Source organism: Peromyscus maniculatus, chromosome 2 (assembly GCF_049852395.1).
Source record: "Peromyscus maniculatus bairdii isolate BWxNUB_F1_BW_parent chromosome 2, HU_Pman_BW_mat_3.1, whole genome shotgun sequence".
Classification (NCBI taxonomy): Eukaryota; Metazoa; Chordata; class Mammalia; order Rodentia; family Cricetidae; genus Peromyscus; species Peromyscus maniculatus.
This window is the reverse complement of record NC_134853.1, coordinates 158539948-158558492: the sequence shown is the minus strand read 5'-3', so window position 1 is coordinate 158558492 and position 18545 is coordinate 158539948. Positions and strand designations below refer to the sequence as shown.

The 18545-nt window shown below is 53.8% G+C and overlaps 1 protein-coding gene across 1 annotated transcript in view; it reads left to right on the top strand.

Moving 5' to 3' along the window:
• LOC102915371 (paired box protein Pax-7) overlaps positions 1-9886 on the top strand; it is a 60795-nt gene extending 50909 nt beyond the window's left edge. The window contains exons 6-9 of the mRNA XM_076563624.1: positions 1958-2123; positions 3074-3276; positions 9555-9638; positions 9713-9886. Of these exons, the coding sequence (XP_076419739.1) occupies positions 1958-2123; positions 3074-3276; positions 9555-9638; positions 9713-9886 (627 nt within the window). The remainder of the gene's footprint in view (positions 1-1957; positions 2124-3073; positions 3277-9554; positions 9639-9712) is intronic.
• Positions 9887-18545: the final 8659 nt, after the last annotated feature.

Genomic DNA, 18545 nt, shown 5'->3' with positions numbered 1-18545 from the left:
TCACACTCAGGTTGGGTTGGCCACTCCCCCAGCCCAAATCCCAGATTAGGAGGCTGGAGCTCAGAGAAGTGGCCTGTGGGACACAGAGCTAGGCTGTGGCAGCTTGGCCTGGCTGACACTGAAGCCTACATTCTTTCTGTGCCCAAGAGAAGGGAGCTGAGTCAGAAGCTGGAATTAGAAAGCATTAAGGAAAGGCCTAGAAGAAACCGGCCTTAAACCCTCCAGGAACCGGTGGACCTCCCTCCACTTCCCCAACCTCTAGGGGAAAAGGGCAGGCCATGGCAGCCAGCTAGCATGTCTCATCATCTCCTCCCCTCCTGATGACACTGGGGCTGCAGACTGCCTGCCCTCTCTCCTGGATCCCCGCAGCTGTTGTCCTGGTGCATTCCTCCCAGCTTCCTCACTGCCTAGTCTGGCAGCCTGTGGCTTCCCACCACCCCGGAGCCTGGCAACTTCTTAGAAAAGTTCCTGGCCATCAGGACAGTGCTTTCATTGGCCCGGGGGACGGGGAAACAGGTGTTACTCAAGGTCCAAGGAGGGAGGGAGGGGTCTGGGAACGGAGGAGGCCAAGCCTTGGCGAGCCACAGAAAGGCCACCAGCCATCGATTCACTGGGTCCCTCTCTTCTCGTGGCCTGTCAGCTTCCTGGGTAGGATAGAGCAAGGAGGAAAAAACAAAAGCAAAATTATAGAGAGGCTGACCCAAAATCTGAAGCCTTAGCCCTAAGGGAGGAGTCTGGAAGCACTCAGACACTTAGGGGCCCTGGAGGTGGGACAAGGGCTGACGGGACATACACTGCAGTCCAACAGAGAGGTCTGCAGGAAGAGGCTCCAGGTGGACAGCCTCCATCCCTGCCACTGACCAGCTGAGTCTCCTTCGGTAGCTCAGCCTCCTCTTCCAAAATGAAGTTGGTACCAGGAGCTCAGGGTCGGAGCTCAGCGGTCACTAAGACTCCTTTGGGTTCTGAGGTCTTACTGGCGTAGTGGATGCCCAGTGAGGGGATGAGACCACTGTGGATGGAGGTGTTCAAACAAAAACACAGAGACTTTGGATTGGGAAGCCTGGCCTGGGGTCCCTGCTGTGGAACCCAAGGCCCTGGGTGCTGCTGCCATTCTCCAACTCTGCATCTTGCCACTTAGCCTCTGCTTTGAGGAACGTGCACTTCTAGGGTCTCTGGGACATCCCGTCTCAGCGTGTGGGTGAGTGGAGTGGTTGAAATGAGCATGGAGTTGGAATCCGGGGCTCACTTGCCCCACCTTAGATGCAGCCATGAGGGTGTTGGTGTGGCAGGAGGGCTTTTCTGTCTAAAAGCTGAAGAGCCTGATACAGGAGCTGCCGTTGGTGAAGGGAGCAGCATGTGAAAAGTCCAGAAGTGGAAAGGAACCTCCAGCCGTAGTGTGTGTGTGTGTGTGTGTGTGTGTGTGTGTGTGTGTGTGTGTGTGTGTTGGTGTACATTCATGTAACGTGTGTACCTGTGCATGTCCTAACAGTGCTAAGGCTATGTGAGCAGGGCAGGGTCTCAGCCTCCAGTTGGCATAGCTGGGTGTCAAGGACGTCCTTACTCAGGGCATTCTGTATGTGGTACCCTCTTGGAGGGCTTCCTGGAGGAGTTGGAGGTTCAGAGTAAGGACTGGAGACCTGGGCTGGAGCACTACCCCGGGAAGAGTGCTAACAAACTTCTCCAGGCCTCCTGTCACCCTGTCCTGTGACTGGCACCTACTCCCTCTGGTTCTTAGTCCCTCACCTGTAAAACAGGGGGCATTCTAGAAGACCTTCCCGGATAGTGGTCAGGGGACCCTGCCTTTGAAGTTCCCTGCAGACCATCGTGGGCTGCACGTCGGCGGGCTCTGCTTCTTGGAAGAAGACACTGACCAGCTGGGAGTCACCTGCTGGGGCATCACCTCACCCATGCGTCAGCTCTCTGCAGGGACCCAGGCTCAGCATCTTCTCCCCCTCAGGTCTGGTTCAGTAACCGCCGTGCCCGCTGGCGCAAGCAGGCAGGCGCTAACCAGCTGGCCGCCTTCAACCACTTGCTGCCTGGAGGATTCCCACCCACTGGCATGCCCACCTTGCCACCCTACCAGCTGCCAGACTCTACCTATCCCACCACCACCATCTCCCAAGGTGAGTGTCTGTGCACAGTCCTGCTGTTCTGACCCTGAAACTCCTGGTCACTCGGGGCTGAAGAGCAAAAGCTCCTCCCGCCCTTCCACCCTCCCGGGGCAGCCCTGGACCACTGAGATCCCCCTCAAGGAAGGAAATGCTTTGGGCACAGTTCTTCTGGTAGCCCCTAAGATGCCACACAGCCCCAATCAGGGGGATGCTTGAGGGAGGTGGCAGGGAGAGAGCCCAGGATATCCAAAGGAAGGATATTCCTTCCCCAGGTTCCTTTCCAACCCCAATCTTGCTCCCACCCAGCATACACAAGAAACCCCTTGTCATCTGAGGCACAGGGCTGCCTCCTGAAGGGCCTGGAGGCTAAAGAGTCAGAGAGCCCTGCCCATGATTCTCAATACGAAATCAAGCCAATGCTGAGGACAGCAGGGTCCCAGCCCTGGAATGCTGTGAGGGACTCTACTGGCCGGGAGGAGAAACAACTGAATTCTGTCATCCCAAGCATCACTCACTCATTGACCTCGACTCTGACCCAACCTGGCTGAGCCTCAGAGGTCCCTGTCCCCCACCCCATAAGCTACTCTTGCTTTGTACCTTCTTCAGCACGAGTGAAGGCATCTGACAGATTAACAGTATCCACAAAATGCTAATTGGACAAGTCTGGGTAGATTATAGTTCTCATCAGGTACAACTTTACAATCCATTTATGGAGCATCCACTGTATGTGTAACACAAGGAACCAGGACCCACCTGTGTGTAAACTGCCCAGAGGTCCTCTCTACACATCAGCTGGGTGGCAGTCAAGCCTGGGGCCAGTCTGTAGGGCTGCCTGGGAACCAGCTTGTTTCAGCCCAGGTCACTTGAGAAGCTGGTCCCTTCGCTCCAGAGGGCACGTCTGGGTGGAAGACTCCCAAGGCTGCTTTGCCACTTGCTTAGGACCTCTCTGGGTCTCTCCTCAGATGGGGGCAGCACAGTGCACAGGCCCCAGCCCCTTCCACCGTCAACCATGCATCAGGGTGGACTGGCTGCAGCCGCTGCCGCCGCTGACACCAGCTCTGCCTATGGAGCCCGCCACAGCTTCTCCAGCTACTCGGACAGCTTCATGAACCCGGGGGCCCCCTCCAACCACATGAACCCCGTCAGCAACGGCCTGTCTCCTCAGGTAAGTGGCCTCTTTGCTCCATTTAGGAGTCTCGTTGCCAGACTCCTGCTGACCCAACCAGAGAGGCTCAAGGCAACCCAAGCTGTCTCTCTCCCACAGGGGAAAAGTGTCACTCAGAACTCAGTGGTCTTGGGAAGCCTCTGGGTGCGGGGGACCCTGAGAGAATTTGAATGGGAAACAAATGTTCCTTCTTTTTTCCCTTGCCTGTGTCTGTGATCATGGCTCCGGGCTGACCTTCCTCTTGCTGTCAAGCTGGAGATTAGGGAACAGGTTGTCATTTCCCCCAAATCAGCAGGGAATGATTACAGGACCCGCTCTTGGCCTAACAGCCATTCTGAGCTTGATAACTGACCCACGGTGTCATCACGTGCACCAGGCACTTTTCTGCAGTGAGCAGGGGAAGGCTGGTGCTGGGTTTGAACCTAGAACCGAGAGTTCTTCCTAGATCCAGTCAGAGCTCCATGCCTCACTTGTTGTCAGGAGTGAGCAGTCGTTGGGATGAAGGGATCTCTCCTATTGGTGGAGAGAATTGCTGTCCAGGTTCTGTGCCAGGATCTCTACTTTCGATGGGAGCTCAGAAACTCAGGTTCACTCACGTGCAAATGGTTGCTGGACCAGTCACTCTTGGCCCAATGGAGTGGTGGCTTTGGAGAAAGATGGAGCAATAGCAAAGAGCTTGGAGTGGTTACTGGTGGGTTTGTTGGACAGACCTGCTGTTTGGGGTCTGAGTGATTTTTGAGGAGCTGATGTGTTTGCTTTTGTTGCTACAACAGGCTCCCAAGTTCCCCTGAGGAAAGAGGTCTATTCTGTCTCCCACCGGCCATGCTTTTCTTCCTCTTGTCAGCAGGAGCCAGGCTTGGCAAGGGGAGCAAACTGATCTGAACAGCTGTGTTGTGCAGGAGAAGGTGCAGGCTTTGGGGGAGACAGAGAGCCTCTCTCTGCTGCTCTGGGGCCAGTGTGCATCTGGGTACCTCAGCTTTTCCCTGTGTTACAGGGTCTATTCCTAATACTTTACCAGGAATACAGCTGTGATATGTGGATGGTTGTGTGTGCGTGCGCCCATCCATCGAGGGTGGCAAGGGTATCCTCCGAATACCGAGGGTGGAATGGAGTCTGGACGTTAAGTCAAAAGTCTCAACATGTCAAAGCCCCCGCTTAACTCAGGGTTCACTCTTGTCTTCATGACTCTGGGGTCTTGGGAGGGATCTGTCTGGGGGAGGGAGAACAATTCATCCTACAAGTTGACCTCCCTTGTCCTCTGTCCCCAATAGGACATTCCCCCAGGGTTCATCTAGGCCCTTAGGAATGTGTCACCTGAGCTGAGGTAGGTTGGCACACTATTTATTACCCGAGAACAGAGATCTGGTCCCTGTCACCTGGATAGTGTTAGCCATGCAAGTTGGAAGGCGTTTTTGTTTTTCCAGAAGCCAAAGGGGATTCTGTGTGTAGCTGAAGCTGGGAAATTTAGGGATGGGACCAGCCTGCCTGCGTATCTGACTGGTGGTCTGTGGCTGCCTGTGGGAAAACAGACCTCTCCTCTTCCCATGCTTTGACTAGGATCTCTTGTCCCCATCCAGTCTTGGAAATGGGTGACTCTGAGCATCAGGGACTCCCTGAAGAGACCCAGCAGGATTTCATAAGAAATCCCTTTGTTCCTTGAAGTGATTCAAGGTACCCATCCTGGAGGTAGCTCCTCAGAGGTCTGAAGGACCTATTGCGGGCTGTACATCAGGTGCTGTCCCTGCACTTGGGACAAATCAGTAAAAACAAGTGGATAGACCCTGCCCTGGGGAGTCACCAGAGCAACCACGTCCTAGTGACTCGATGATGACAAGGGGACTGAGCTTTCCGAAGTCCTTGGGACAGACACTGTCCTGTTGTTATTTATATTTTAACCCATGTATGAGTCAGGATTCAAACTCACATCTCACAAGTCCCAGATACTAACTTCTCAGCTGGATGGAAAGAAGGGTTCCTTTGAGTCAAGCTGTGAGTTTAAAAAAAAAAAAAAAAATCCAAACATTGGAGGCTACTGGCAGAGAAGCCTTCCTTAGTCCAAAGTTTCCCTTGAAGCTCAGAACCTCTGATGGCCGCACTCACAGACCCCCACCTTATAGCACCGGCCATTAAGTACTCCACAAGGGACCTCCTGGTTGAGTCCTTCTGGTGAGGTGCAGGGAAAGAGATGCCTGTCCAGGAACCTCACTTCTGATGGCTCCTCTGGTTAAGACTTTGCTCCTGGCTGAGGTCAGTTACTTGGAAAATGACTTAAAAATAGCTCTAGAGAAACTGGGCATGGTGGTGCACACCTGTAATCCTGCCCAGCACCTGGGAGGTAGGAGCAGGAGGATCAGAAACTCAAGGTCATCCTTAGCTCCACAATGAGCTCAAGGTCAGCCTGGGCTACAAGAGACACCATCGGCAAGGGGAAGGCAGGCAGGTAGACAGACTGCCTTTGCAAGGAGACTCCCCTGGGTCCTTAGTACTGCACGTGGGTAAGATGGGCAGTTGCTTCCAGACCTGGTTCCAGGAACAGCATGAAAGACCCACAGGATAAGTAAAATGCCAGCCTGATGGAAGGGTCCCAATCTGATGGCAAAGCAGGACCCCTGACCTTAGGAGAAGCACGGCAGAGACACATTTCTTGTCTCGGGTGCCCTGGTGTGATGGCCTCCCTTGTTGAGGTCCCAGGGGGCTGCAGAGACAGACATCAAAAGACTATGCTGAGCTGCCAGACTTACCCACCCAGAACCAAAGCAAAGAGTCAGGAGCAGAGTTCTGCCACGCAGGGGACCTCCGCTGCAGGCAGGGGACCTCCGCTGCAGGCAGGGGACCTCCGCTGCAGGCAGGGCACCTGTGCTCACGCCTCTTCAGGGCAGACTTTTGGGACCTGGGGGGAGAAGTCATTCTCTGGTGTTCCTTTCTTATCCACCAGGTGGATGGACCTGGGAGTGGAAACTGAGGTCTGAGAAGGGCCTAGTGTGCCAAGACTCTTGCAAAGTCACACTCCAGACCTTGAGTCAAGGGCTCTTACTGCTGTGTCACGGAAGGTGACAGGGTCGCAGCTCACACTCACTCTTCACACCTTCACTCACCGTCATCTTCTTTGTCCCTCTCCATATTTACAGTTCCCTCCAAAATAGGTGAGCCATCAGTCACGTGCCCATGATCTCAGCAAACGAAGCCCTTTTGCCTTTTCTTCCTCTGGGCTCCTTCTTCCTTTTTCCTCCTGTGCCTAGAGTAGTTAGACGGTGCCCTGATGGGCTGGGGTAGGGAGTGTGGCTCAGAGGCAAAGTGTTGCTGATCCTGCACTAGGCCCTGGACTTGACCCCTAGCAGTATAAATGTAAATAAATGAATAAATAGATCAATAATAATTACAGTGATTGTCAACACAAAGTTTAATGCTAAATGCAGGCCAGGCATAGGAGCAGCAAACCGTGGTACCTCTTTCCATTCCTAGAATCATGGTAGTTGTCTTATAACCTCCATTCTGCAGGTGGGAAGATTATGTCATCCATCCATTCATCCATCTATTCATTCATCTACCCATCTACCTAGTCACCCATCTATTCATCCATCCATCTACCTACCAACTCATCCATCTATCCATCCATCCTCCCTCAGTCCTACTTATCCATTCATCATCCTATCCATCCATCCATCCATCCATCCATCCACCAGCCACACATCTATCCATCCTCTCATCTATCTATATAGCCATCCATTCACCCTCCCACCAAGTCCATCCATCTAATCATTCATTTGTCTACCAACCAATCCATCCCTTCACCTATCTACTCATGCACACATCCAGATATCTATGCATCTATCTGTCTACCCACCCACTCATTTATCCTCTCATTCATTCATCCATCCTCCTATCCACCAACCTGCCCACTCATCCCCTATCCATCCACCCAACCGATCCACACATCCATCCATTCTACAGTTTATCCATATATCCATCTATCTACCTATCCATCCATCCACCCTTCCATTCTCCCTTCCTCCCATTTATCCATTTGCCATCCTATACCATCCATCCATCCATCCATCCATCCATCCATCCATCCATCCATCCAATGTGCTGTTCCAGTCTCTCCAAGATTCTAGAAAGCATCAGAGCTGAGATTGGAGCAGCTTGCTTGCAGAGTCCACCATGTTGTTGTATTGTATCTGCCCCATGAGGTTGGTACGATGGTCCATACAAAAGAAGCTTTGTATGATGGTCCAAACAAGGAAGGTCTAAGGCCAGAGGAGCAGCTAAGGGCAGATCCCAGGTTCAGCGTCTGCATTCACAAACAGCAGCATCGCCTTCCTCCTGAGACAGAGCTTCACATCTGCAAGGTTATTGACAAATGCCATCTCCCTCAATGGTAGGTGCCCAGTTCGGCCCTCCATCATCATAATCCAAAGCCTCCAGGGGAGACAGACCAGCAAGGTCAGACACTTAGCACCAGAGTCCTGTAAACATCTGGCCTCTTTGAGGTCATTCAAGCTCCACAACACCTCTCCTCTTGGGGAGGCATTCTTTGAGAGGTTAAGAAATTCATAGGAGGCCTCAGGAGCCACTGAGCAGTGGAACTGGGGTTCTAACTGAGATTGACTTGACCTCTGAACCTCACCGCTCTTGACCCTTAAGAGGACAGGAGCAAGGCAGTCAGCTGGCTCCTGGCACTGGATTTCACCTGCACCAGAGACTTCTAGCCTCTTTCTCCTCTCACTTCCTCTTTGTCTCCACCCCTTTATTGGTGACATTGCGTTTCTAATAAGCATTTAAAATGAGTCTTGCTGGACCAGGGATGAGGAAGGAGGAGGGAGTGAGAGACATGTAGTTAGGAAGACGGGGCGGTGTGGGGGGGATCATGGGGTGTTAAATAGCCCAGAATTTTTAAAAACCTGATGCAAATCATTGGTAGGAGAGAAAATTACGTGCAATTATGCCCTGATACTGGAAGGTTTGCCTAGCCCAGGCAACAAGATCTCATTAACAAGCAGAAAATAAGATTGAAATGGTGTGTAAAAGAGCTGAAAAATGAATTTGAATGCTGCGTTTGTCCACAATTACCCCCTCCTTCACACATATTTTATTGCAATTTTTTTATTATTCTTAATCCCTCCATTCCTCAAAGCAGATTGGGGACATCCTGGCATTACCGGGGCGTTGGGAGGAGGTGTAGAGGATCTTCCGCTCCCCTGAAAGGAGACCCTTTCTCTCCAACATCTTCCAAGGTTGGGATTTGGAGGGATCGGAATTCATTTCTCGGGCTTAGCAGGTTGTAGGGACACGGGGCTTTAACCCCAGCCAGAGTCTCCTCTACACCAGCTCCCGCCCTGCGCTTCCTTTGCCTCCCTTCTTAGGTGACTCTCCTGCCATTCTGCCTTCCTTCTGCCTTCATGGGGGTCTCTATTCACTCTTCTCAGGGAGCCTCCCACTTAGGCCCCACAAGTGGACTGTGGGCAGGGTCGGAAGGAACCTTAAGGCAGATACCAAGTTCTGATTCTGCTACTTGTTATGGTGCTGTGTGACCCTAGGGTAGCTTATGTAACCTCTCTGGGCTTCATTTGCCTCACCTGGAAGGAGGGACATTCTCCCGGCTTCTCAGAGGCACTGTGAAGACTAAATAGAGACTTAAGCAAAGTTCCTGGCACACAGTAGGTGCTCGGTAAATGTGCTTCTCTGCATCCTCTCGTCCCTCATGCCTTCCCCCTTCCTTGCCCTTCTCTCTCATCCCTTTTGGTTGGCCGGGAAATGGCTGTGCTAGTTTCTTCCTTAGAGCAGTGTGGTGTGCTCAGCTGACCCAACCTGGACAGAGCAGCGCTGGGCCCCAGGCAGCACGCTCTTCTACAGAAAGCACAGGAAGCTGCCCACTGTGCTCCCCAGAAGGTGAGCTGAGAGGGGAAGGCTGGGGATGACTCAGACTCCGCATGGCTTCCCAGGGTCAGGGGACAGTCAATGGAGTCATTCCCACCCTCCTTTCCCTGCCCCGTTTCTCATCATGACTGGCAGTGCCAGCGTAGGGTCAGGGGTCAGTTTTCAGATGGGACCAGGAGTCTGTGGCTGGATTTTTTTTTTTTTTTTTGACCCAAAGACCAGTACCATTTTTTTTTCAACATCTACCCTCCTCAATTTTCAACATCTACCCTCCTCAACTGGCTTTCCTCATACCCAGTAATAGCCCATCTCTTAAAGATGCAGGCCACATCTGCCAGCCCCAAGTTAAAGCCAGATGGGGCAGCAGCTGGGGGATATGTCACCATCACTCTGCTCTCCAGGGGTCCCTCACACTGCGAGCATCCTCCCCTCTCCACCGGCATCCTTGGCTGGCCAGCTCTGGCGAGGAATTAGCCGCTGCGGAGGTATGAGCCCACGGTCTTGGTAGCCAGCTTTAGTCCAGGCCTGGATATGCCGAGCCTCCGTCTCGGGGGTCCAGACCCTGCCGGTGCCTGCTATCCAGCCCTTCTGCCTTTGTCCGAGGTCACCCAGCTCCGTGGAAAAGCTGAGTTATTTCCCACTGGCTGCTGCTCCTGACACAGCCACCTGCTTTCATCCATCAGAGGCCACGGCTCTGGTCCCCGGGGAGAGACTGGGCAGCCGCCTCCAGTGAAAACAGAGCCCTGTTTATGTCTCTGCTTCTGCCCTTTATCCTGGGTGGAGGGAACAAGGGGGGCCAAGGGTGGGAACTGCCTCCCTAGAACAGAATGGGAAGCCTCTAGGTAGCTAGCTGAGGAGCGGGTACCATGCCTGTGGTGATCAGGGTGAATGGCCTGTGGCCTGGCTTTCAGGGTGACACTGGAGACTTGAATGATTGAAAGGACAATGGCTGGGTCTACTGGTCCTTTTTCAGAATGAGACCCTGAGAGCTGCAGCTTAGTCCACTGTAGAAATAACGACATCTATCTAAGTGTCCACATCCACGCCAGGATTCTCTGTCCCATGTGGGGCCAAGGGCACCAGGAGGGACAAGAGTTTATGTGGAACTCCACATCTCCAGGGGCCGAGGGAGCTCCGTGTTACTCAGCACACTGTTCGCTTGGTGACACACGTCATTCTCGGCATCTGGAACATAGTAGGTCACCAGCAATTGCTGGCCAACCCCAGACCTTCAGGCTTTGATAAGGCATAGCTCAGATTGGCTTCCAGGGGTGGGGGTTATTTGGAAGCAGCTGCTCATCTGGTCTGCACTTGAAATCTTCATGATGCCTGTCAATGTACATGCCTGGGCACAGTACATGGGGAGGCTTGGAAAGAAGGGAGGTCACTTGTGCTCCAGCAAGGTGCATTTTGGGGAGGATAATACCTCCTCCTCTCCTCACCATGACACCACCCCCACCCCCCGCCACACACACCCTATTGGAGAATTGATTGTGGACAATTCCGAGGGGTTTCTGGTTCGGCAGGAAGAGACAGGGAGATATGTAAGACAGAAGGGCTGTAACATAGCAATGATTGTGACAGCCAGTCACAGAGATGTAGTGTGGGCTCAGTGGCATGGTCTGCAGATCAGAGTTTCCATTCCAGCTCCCCTCTCTACTGTGTGACCACAAACAACCTACATGAGCTTTCTGAGCCTCCCTCTCCTCATCCACACTGCTCATCTACAGCCTTAGACTTAAGTGAGGGGCTGGGGGCACAGCTCAGTGGCCAGAGTGCCTGTCTAGCATGCAGGAAGCTGAGATCCATCCCCAGCACCAGACAAACTGGGCGTGGTAGTGCACACCTGTGATCCCAGTACTCAGGAGGCAGAGGCAGGAGAATCAGAGGTTCAAGTTCCGCTTAAGCTCCACATCAAATTCAAGGCCAGCCTAGGACACATGAGACCGTGTCTAAAGAAAGACAAGAAGAAAGAAATGGTTCGTGGGACAGAGCCCTTGCCATACCTTCCCTGTACAAGGCAAGAACCTAGTAACCAGGTTCTTTCTGCTTCTCCCACTCTGAGCAGATCCTATTGTGGAGAAGTCTGGCTAGGCCCAGCCTGCTGCAGACCCAGGCAGCCGCTGGTTGGAAAACTGAGAGGTCTGAGCTCTCTTCCCAGCTCTATCTCAGACTCACTATGTGATCTGATGAGATGTGTCCTTGCTATGGACCTCAGTTTCCTACCTCACGCCATGAAGGAGGTGGGCCAGCTGCTACCAAGGCCCTGTTTACTTCCCAGGCCCCCTGGCTTGGGCTGCTGAGCTTCGTAGAAGGTCAAGGGTTTAGCCTTCTGGAGCTACTTGGCTTGGTGGGGAAAAATGCAAATGGCTGATTTCTCCTCCTTTCTGAGTAATGCAGGGGCTCTGGGAGAGACAGTCCCGGGTAGATAGGGGGAAGAGAAAATGAGGAAGGTTAACAATTAATATCGCAGGCAGGCTGGGAGCCTTGAGAGCTGTTTCCGGGCTCCCCCGGGAGGAGAGGTGAGAGTCACATTGAAGGTCTCCAAAAGGCCACACTCTTCCTGCTTCCTGGTCCTGCAACTGCTGCCCCTGTGTTAAGATCCCCTTCCCCACCCTCCCCTGGAACCCAGTCCCATTTACTTTTTCAGACTTCTCCTCCTGAGAAGTGTTCCTTTGCCTCCTCCTACTGGGCTAGCCATACTTCCTCAGGCTTTTTATCAATTTTTATCAGCATATGGAAAGTGCTCGCATTGTTAGACAAGTGCTTTTAAATAGTAATAATGATGATTACATTTTTTTTTTGAGTGCTCACCCCAGGCCAGATGTGCGCTGAGCCCAGTATGTGGGTCACTTCATTCCATCTTTAAAACATCCCCTCGGAGGAGGCCCTGGAATCATTTCTGCATCACAAGTGGAGGCGGGTAGGGGCATGGAGCAGTTTAAGCAATCGGTCTAAAAAGTTAACACAGGCCAAAGCCTGGACCGAAATCCAGCTGGCCTGGCTCCAGACATGCTGCTCTTCCCCGGGCCATGTCACAAGGATAGGAGAGACTTTTAAAAATGTACATTGATTTAGTTTTATTTTTTGTATGCATGTGTGCATGCATGCATGCATGGTAGGTGCACCCCAGCGCGCATATGCATATGGAAATCAGAGGACAATTTGAGGGACTCAGTTTTCTGGGTCCTAGGGAATCAAGCTCAGGCTGTCAGGCTTGGTGCAAGTCCCGTTACCCTCCGAGCCACATCTCACCCTCTGGTAGGACCTTGTAAAGCCCCCAGTGGGACTGCTTGACCTTAGTTGATCACAGACCCCTCTAGAGGAAAATAACAGAGGTGGAAGACAGGAAACCAAAGGCCAGAGGCTGGAGAGCAGAGGGCAGACAAGTGCTGGCCTTGGGAAGGGTATCTGCAACCCTGTCACTCCACACCAGTGTGATCCCAGGCAGCCTTTCTCCTGCCTCAACATCTCCCCATGGAAGGGGGTGTAAGGAGGAATGAATGGGTTTGCAGATATGGGCGTCCAAACTGCACCTGCACAGCCTATGTGGTTGGCTGCAGAAAGGAGCTGTGTGCTTTGTTAAGGGACCGCAGTGGGTCCAAGGTCACAAGGGGACAGTGTAGGTCTCGGCCAAACCTCCTGCTTCTGAATCCCTTTCCTGCACCTCTCGCTAGCTCCTGCTCTCCGTCTTGTTCCCTTCGCTCCTGGCTCCTCTCTAACCAAGAGCCCCCCCTAACCACTCTGGCTCTCTCCCCAGCTGGGACACTTCCTTTAGCACCCTTTTCACTTGGGACAGGTGTTCGACCGCTAAAGCAAAGGCAAGGGCTCGGGAGACTCTTGCTTGGCATGAAGCTTCTGGGAATAGCTAGGTTATCTGGGCTGCTTCCCTCAGTGTTGTTGGAGACCCTTGGAAGGGCACGCTGGACTGGGATCTCATTCCTGTGTACCCTGGCTGTGGGTCACTCACCCCAGGGATCCTCTCTGTCTGTGCTTTCCAGGTAGGATGGTCAGCCTTTCCCTTCCTCTTCCCACACTTCCCTCACCTGAGGTCCTAGCCCAGAATTTTCTCAGGCACACAGCTGTTGGGAAGTGCATCTTTGGTTTCTGTCCATTCCTCTCCTGTCCCCATCCTTCCCTCGTCTCGGGGGGGCCCCACTGTCTCTTGAGCCATTGGCCCCACCCCCCGACATCCTCTTGGACCCTGTCTCACCCTTCTGCATACCTGCACACAGGTGCAGGCCCCTCTCCTCCAGGGCATCCCCCATCCCTCAGTTCAGACCCTCTTCCTTCCTCCCTCCCTCCCTCTTTCCCGGCCATTCCAGCCCCCAGCCCCATTGTCCTGCCCTAATCTTTCTCATTCTTCTCTACACCTCTCCTTTCCCTGGCTCCACCGAGGGCCTCTTCTTCCTCATCTTCAGTCCCTCCTCCACCCCTTCCACGATTCTTCATCTCTCTGGTCAGCTCATCCAACCTATGGTGCTTGCGGCTGAGCTGGGTGCTTGCGACTGAGCTGGGTGCAGGGTCCCCAGGCCTTGTGTGGGGGTGGGGAGCAGGGGGGCCGGGATGGGGACACGGACGGGGGCGGGGCGGGCAGCTGACACCCCTCCCTCTCTGCTGCTGCTTCGCCTGCGCTGCCGCGCCTTTGATCCATGGCCTGAGGCCGCCTGACAGTGGAAAATGCAGGGAGACAAAACCACTCAGTCAAAGTGATTCCCAACAACTGTCTCCCCGAGATAAGGACTCACTGGGCTCCGCAGCCTGCTTAATTCCTGCTGCCCGGCCTGGGATCCCGTGCAGCAGCGAGCCGACTGCCAGCCCAAGCAGCTCTGAGAACCAGCCTGGTCTCGGGACCCAGGATGGGGTGCAGCCCTGGGTACCGACATTAGTGAGGGGAACCCAGGACAAGGCATTGTGCATCCGGTGATCTGGCAGGCTAGCCCCATTTCTCTTGGCAATTTCAGGGAATCCTCCTTGTGCCATCCACACTAAGGCATTTGCCTTCTTCCCTGGAACATTCCTGAGCCGACTCCCTCTTGGTCCTTAGCTCTTCCACCCTCCGAATGAGTTCCCCAGCCCCTCTGTTCCTGTGCTTGCAATATTAGCTTGGAGCTCTAACTTTCTGGATAGTTCCCTCAGTAGAGCAGGGTCCAGGCTGTCTGGTGGCCTATATCCCCAGTACAAAGCTTTACACACAGCAGGGTCCCAATTAATGCTTAGTGCTAGGGACAGAGAGCCAACCAGCCTTGCTTGGGCCCTGCCTCCAAGAAACAGCAAGAAGCCAGCACTGAGGCAGAAGCCTTCAGAGAGGGAGATGTGCCCAAGATAAAGCAGGGTGTGGTCTGTGGGTCCTGGACACCCCAACCCAGGGGCATACCTTCTTGGTGTGACAGACAGGTCTCTAGGAGGCTGGGCTGGCCTCTCTGTCCCTGGCAATAGGGTTCAGCATGGAGACCAGGAGATAAGATTCTGTATGGTAAGGTCTGGAGGACCCCCACTGATGGGAACTTTCAGGGACCCCCATGACGAACCCCCTCCCTCCACGGTGTGTGGCACAGAGAGCTTTTGTGTGTGCATGGTGGCAGAAGCAGGGGTCAAAGGAACAGTATTCAGCTCAGGAGTCCTGAAGGCCGGGGATGGAAGGGAAAGTTGGGAGAACTAGAGAGAACCCGTGGGTGCTGGGATGGTACAAGCAGAGCAGGTTCTTCACAGGCCAGAGATACGAGGTCAGTACCAGATCAGGGTTTTCCTGAGCTGGGCACCAAAAGGGTCTGGGGTGTCTGTTAAAACTCAAGCTCCCAGATTGGTCCACGACAACCACGAAGGTTATGCAGTGGGCCTGGGAACCTGGCTTTAAAGACAGCACCAACTGAGGCAGCCCATTGGCAGCCTGGCACCTCAGAGCATTGGATTAACATTGGCAATCTTACCCAGTATGGCTGGAGACCCTGTCAAAGGCCTCCCTGGTGTCAGTATGCTTGGGTGCCCCGTGCACCCCAACAGCCTCAGCATGTCAACCCCCTTTTCTTTATGATATGACTCTAGAACAAAGTATGGTGGTACAAGCCAGCAGCCCCATTGCGTGGGAGGCGGAGGCAGGGGACCTGTCATGAGTATGAGGCAAGCCTGGGCTGCACAGCAAGACCCTCCCCTGGGACGGGGAGATGGCTCAGCTGGTTAAGCACTTACTGCACAAAGCATGAGGACCCAAGTTCAGTCCCCAGTACCCACCAAAGAATCTGGGTGAAGTGGTGCACACCTGTCACCCCAGTGCAGGGGAACAGACAGAGAAAGACCCCTCGGGCTCTGTGGACAGCTGGCCTTAGCCAGAACGGTGAGCACAGGTTAGGTGGGAAAACCCGGCTCAAAACATGAAGTGAAAAGTGATTAAAGAAGACACTTGAAGGGGCTGCAGAGAGATGGCTCAGGGGTTAAGAGCACTGGCTGCTCTCCCAGAGGACCTGGGTTCAGAACCACATGGCAGCCCACAGCTGTCTCTAACTCCAGGATCCGATGCCCTCTGTCCTCTGTGGGCACTGCAGGCATGCAGACACACCCATGCACATAAAATCAAGATAAATAAGTATTTCTTTAAAGAAGAAGACACTTAATATCCACGTATCCACCTCTGGTCTTCATATGTATATCCAGGCATGTGAATGCACACACACACACACACACACACACACACACACACACACACACACACACACACACACAAACACCACTCCCTCCAAAAAGGAAAAACAAAATCAACTATTGGGAACTGCCCTAAAACTTTGCCCCTGACCTCTCAGAGCTGGGAGACACCCCGGAATAGCCTCTGTATTACCTGGTACCTAGAGAGGCCCCCAAACCTTGGCTGCCAGAGGGACCTATTCTTAGACTTCTCTGAGTAGCCGTCTCTTTCTACTGCAGAGCCAGGGTGACGTCTTGACAGAGCCCGCTAAGTCACCAATCCAAAACAGAGGCAGAGGCAGCCTTGTGGGTGAGACAATAGTGACCAAGGGGACAGGAGACCCGCCCTGCCCTCTTTCTGTCCTCTCATCCTGCAGTGGATCAGACCTCAGCTCCCCAGGCCCAGAGGTCTGCCAAGTGGAGCTGGCCCGAGGCCAAATGAACAAGACCCTCTCATCAGTCCAGGGCTGTCTGACCAGAGGCATCAGAGGATTAAGGTCCCATGAGGGCCCTGGCAAGTGTCTTATCAAAAAGGGGACATGTCCAGGCTGAAATTGAGACGTGGTGCCCAGGGGCAAAAGTTCCTGATCCTTACCCAAAGGGCTCCCTTTCCCTTCCAGCCACAGGCATGCTCTCCCTGCAGCCTGAAACTCCAGCATCCTTCCCTGAGCTCCCTGGGGGCTCATCCCACTCCCAGCCAATTTCATCCTCTCTCGGGGCCTCTGGGGTAAAATAGCTGCCGCCGTCGTCATCGTCATCATCGTTGTTGTCGGGGTTTTGCTCTGTTTTGAGCCACTGAGAAGTAGGTCTGATATGATTACTGCACACAGTGGCTGAAGTAATGCTTCTATTTGGTTTTCACCGTGCTGGGCATGGAACTCAGCGCCTTGTAAGTAGGTGCTGTACAAGTGTGCTTCCGCTGGACTACGTCCCAAGCCTTGTTTTGTTTGTTTGTTTGTTTGTTGGAGACAGTCTTTTACCCTGTAGCCTAGGCTGGCCTGGAACTCACTGTGTAGCTCAGGCTGGCCTCAAAATGGCTGGGTTTACAGGTACGTGATTTCACACCCAGCTTGACAAAGCACTTTTGTTCCCCATTGGCAGTCTGATGGTGACTGGGCACAGAGGACCTGTAGTCAGCCTGTCCATTCTGCTGACTCAGACGTGAAATCCAAGGTCAGCATGCCAGGACAATGTCAGAATCCAAAACCCAGATCTGCTCTGGGGCAGATGTCGTCTTCTCCATGGGCCACCCCAGTAGGAGGGACAGGCTGGTTGTCACCTTTGCTGTTTAGATCTAGGCTGTTCTTGAGAAGGTCTCCAGGGATCTGTGCCCCGAGGGTGTGAGCAGTGCTGGCCAGGTGGTCTCTCCAACCTTCCTCTCCCAGCAATCCAACTTACACTGTACCACCCTGGGCCACAGAGGGTGAAGAGAGAAGGGCATGTGAGAGGGAACCCCCGGATCCCGGACCCCAGAGCCCAGGAGCCAAGAGGAAACAGCCGGGGAGTGAGACAGGTAGCCCAAGGGCTCCTCACCCCTGAGGTCTGTAAGAGCTGTGCTGACCATTAGCTGGACCAGGCTTGACCAGGAGGCCTATGGGTGAGGGGCGGGGTATGGACAGAGGGGAATAAAGAAGAAAAAGAACCTATGTATGGACAGATGGACCAGAGAGCTGCACTGTGAGATACTGGAGAGAGAAGGAAGCGGGGTCTGAAGTGATATACAGAGTCATGGAAAGAAGAGAGGGGCGGGGAGAGAGAGAAGACGGAAGACTAAGAGCAGAGGGGTGAATTGGGGCTCAGTGACCGGGCAGAGGCAGGGAGAGAGGCGGAGGGGAGGCAAGGGCGCTGTGGCCAAGTCTGACGGAGGGCCAGAGCCCTCCCTCAGTGAGGCAGAGATCAGGAGTCTGGGAGGACGGGCCCAGAGCATGGGGGCAGCCGGAGGGGTCAGAGGGCTCCTGTGAGGAGGGAAACCAGCATTACTCTGTAGCCAGAGGAGCACAAATCAGAATTCCAGCCGCACCAGCACCCAGCTGTGCAGCCTTGGGCTACCCTGTCTACCCGATTGGCAGCCACACAGGCCCATTTTGTAGCCCAGTGGGGTGACCTACTAGAGCTAGTATTGGCACATTCTCCCTGGGCAGGGACCTTTTTCAGAGTCGCCGGGCCTGCACCTCAAAAGTCCTGGCTTCCCAGCATGGCAGTGGTGGTCTGCAAACTCCCAGAGCCCGAGGTGAGAAGCCCTGCCCCTGGCCAAGTGTTTTCCTTTAGTTCCAGATGCCACCCTGACAGGTGCTTTCTGTGATTAATGTCACCATCCCCTAGCCCCGGGACCAGCTTCTCCTCCCCAAGCCGTGGCTGGCTGTGGGTGGGCAGCACAGAATCCTGCCTGGCCTTTTAGAACCTTCTCCTGGTCTCTCCCTTCCCTAGATGCCCCCAATGGACATGGGGTACAGACTCGGACTCCTTCAGGAATATGGGAGGGAGACTGTTTTCAGATCACACCCAGAACCTTGAGAACTCGTGGTCTCTGCACAGAATGGCAATAGAGGGAACCCTACCTCACTGGAAGGACAGCCAAGGTTAGGGGGTCTTGGCCAGTTTAGGAGGCGGTCGTCAAGATTTGGGGACCACAGTTAGAGTTAAATGTCAAGTCAGAGAGCATTCTTTGGGTGAGAAGCAGTGCTCACCAGCTGTGTGATCGCAAGCAGCTGACT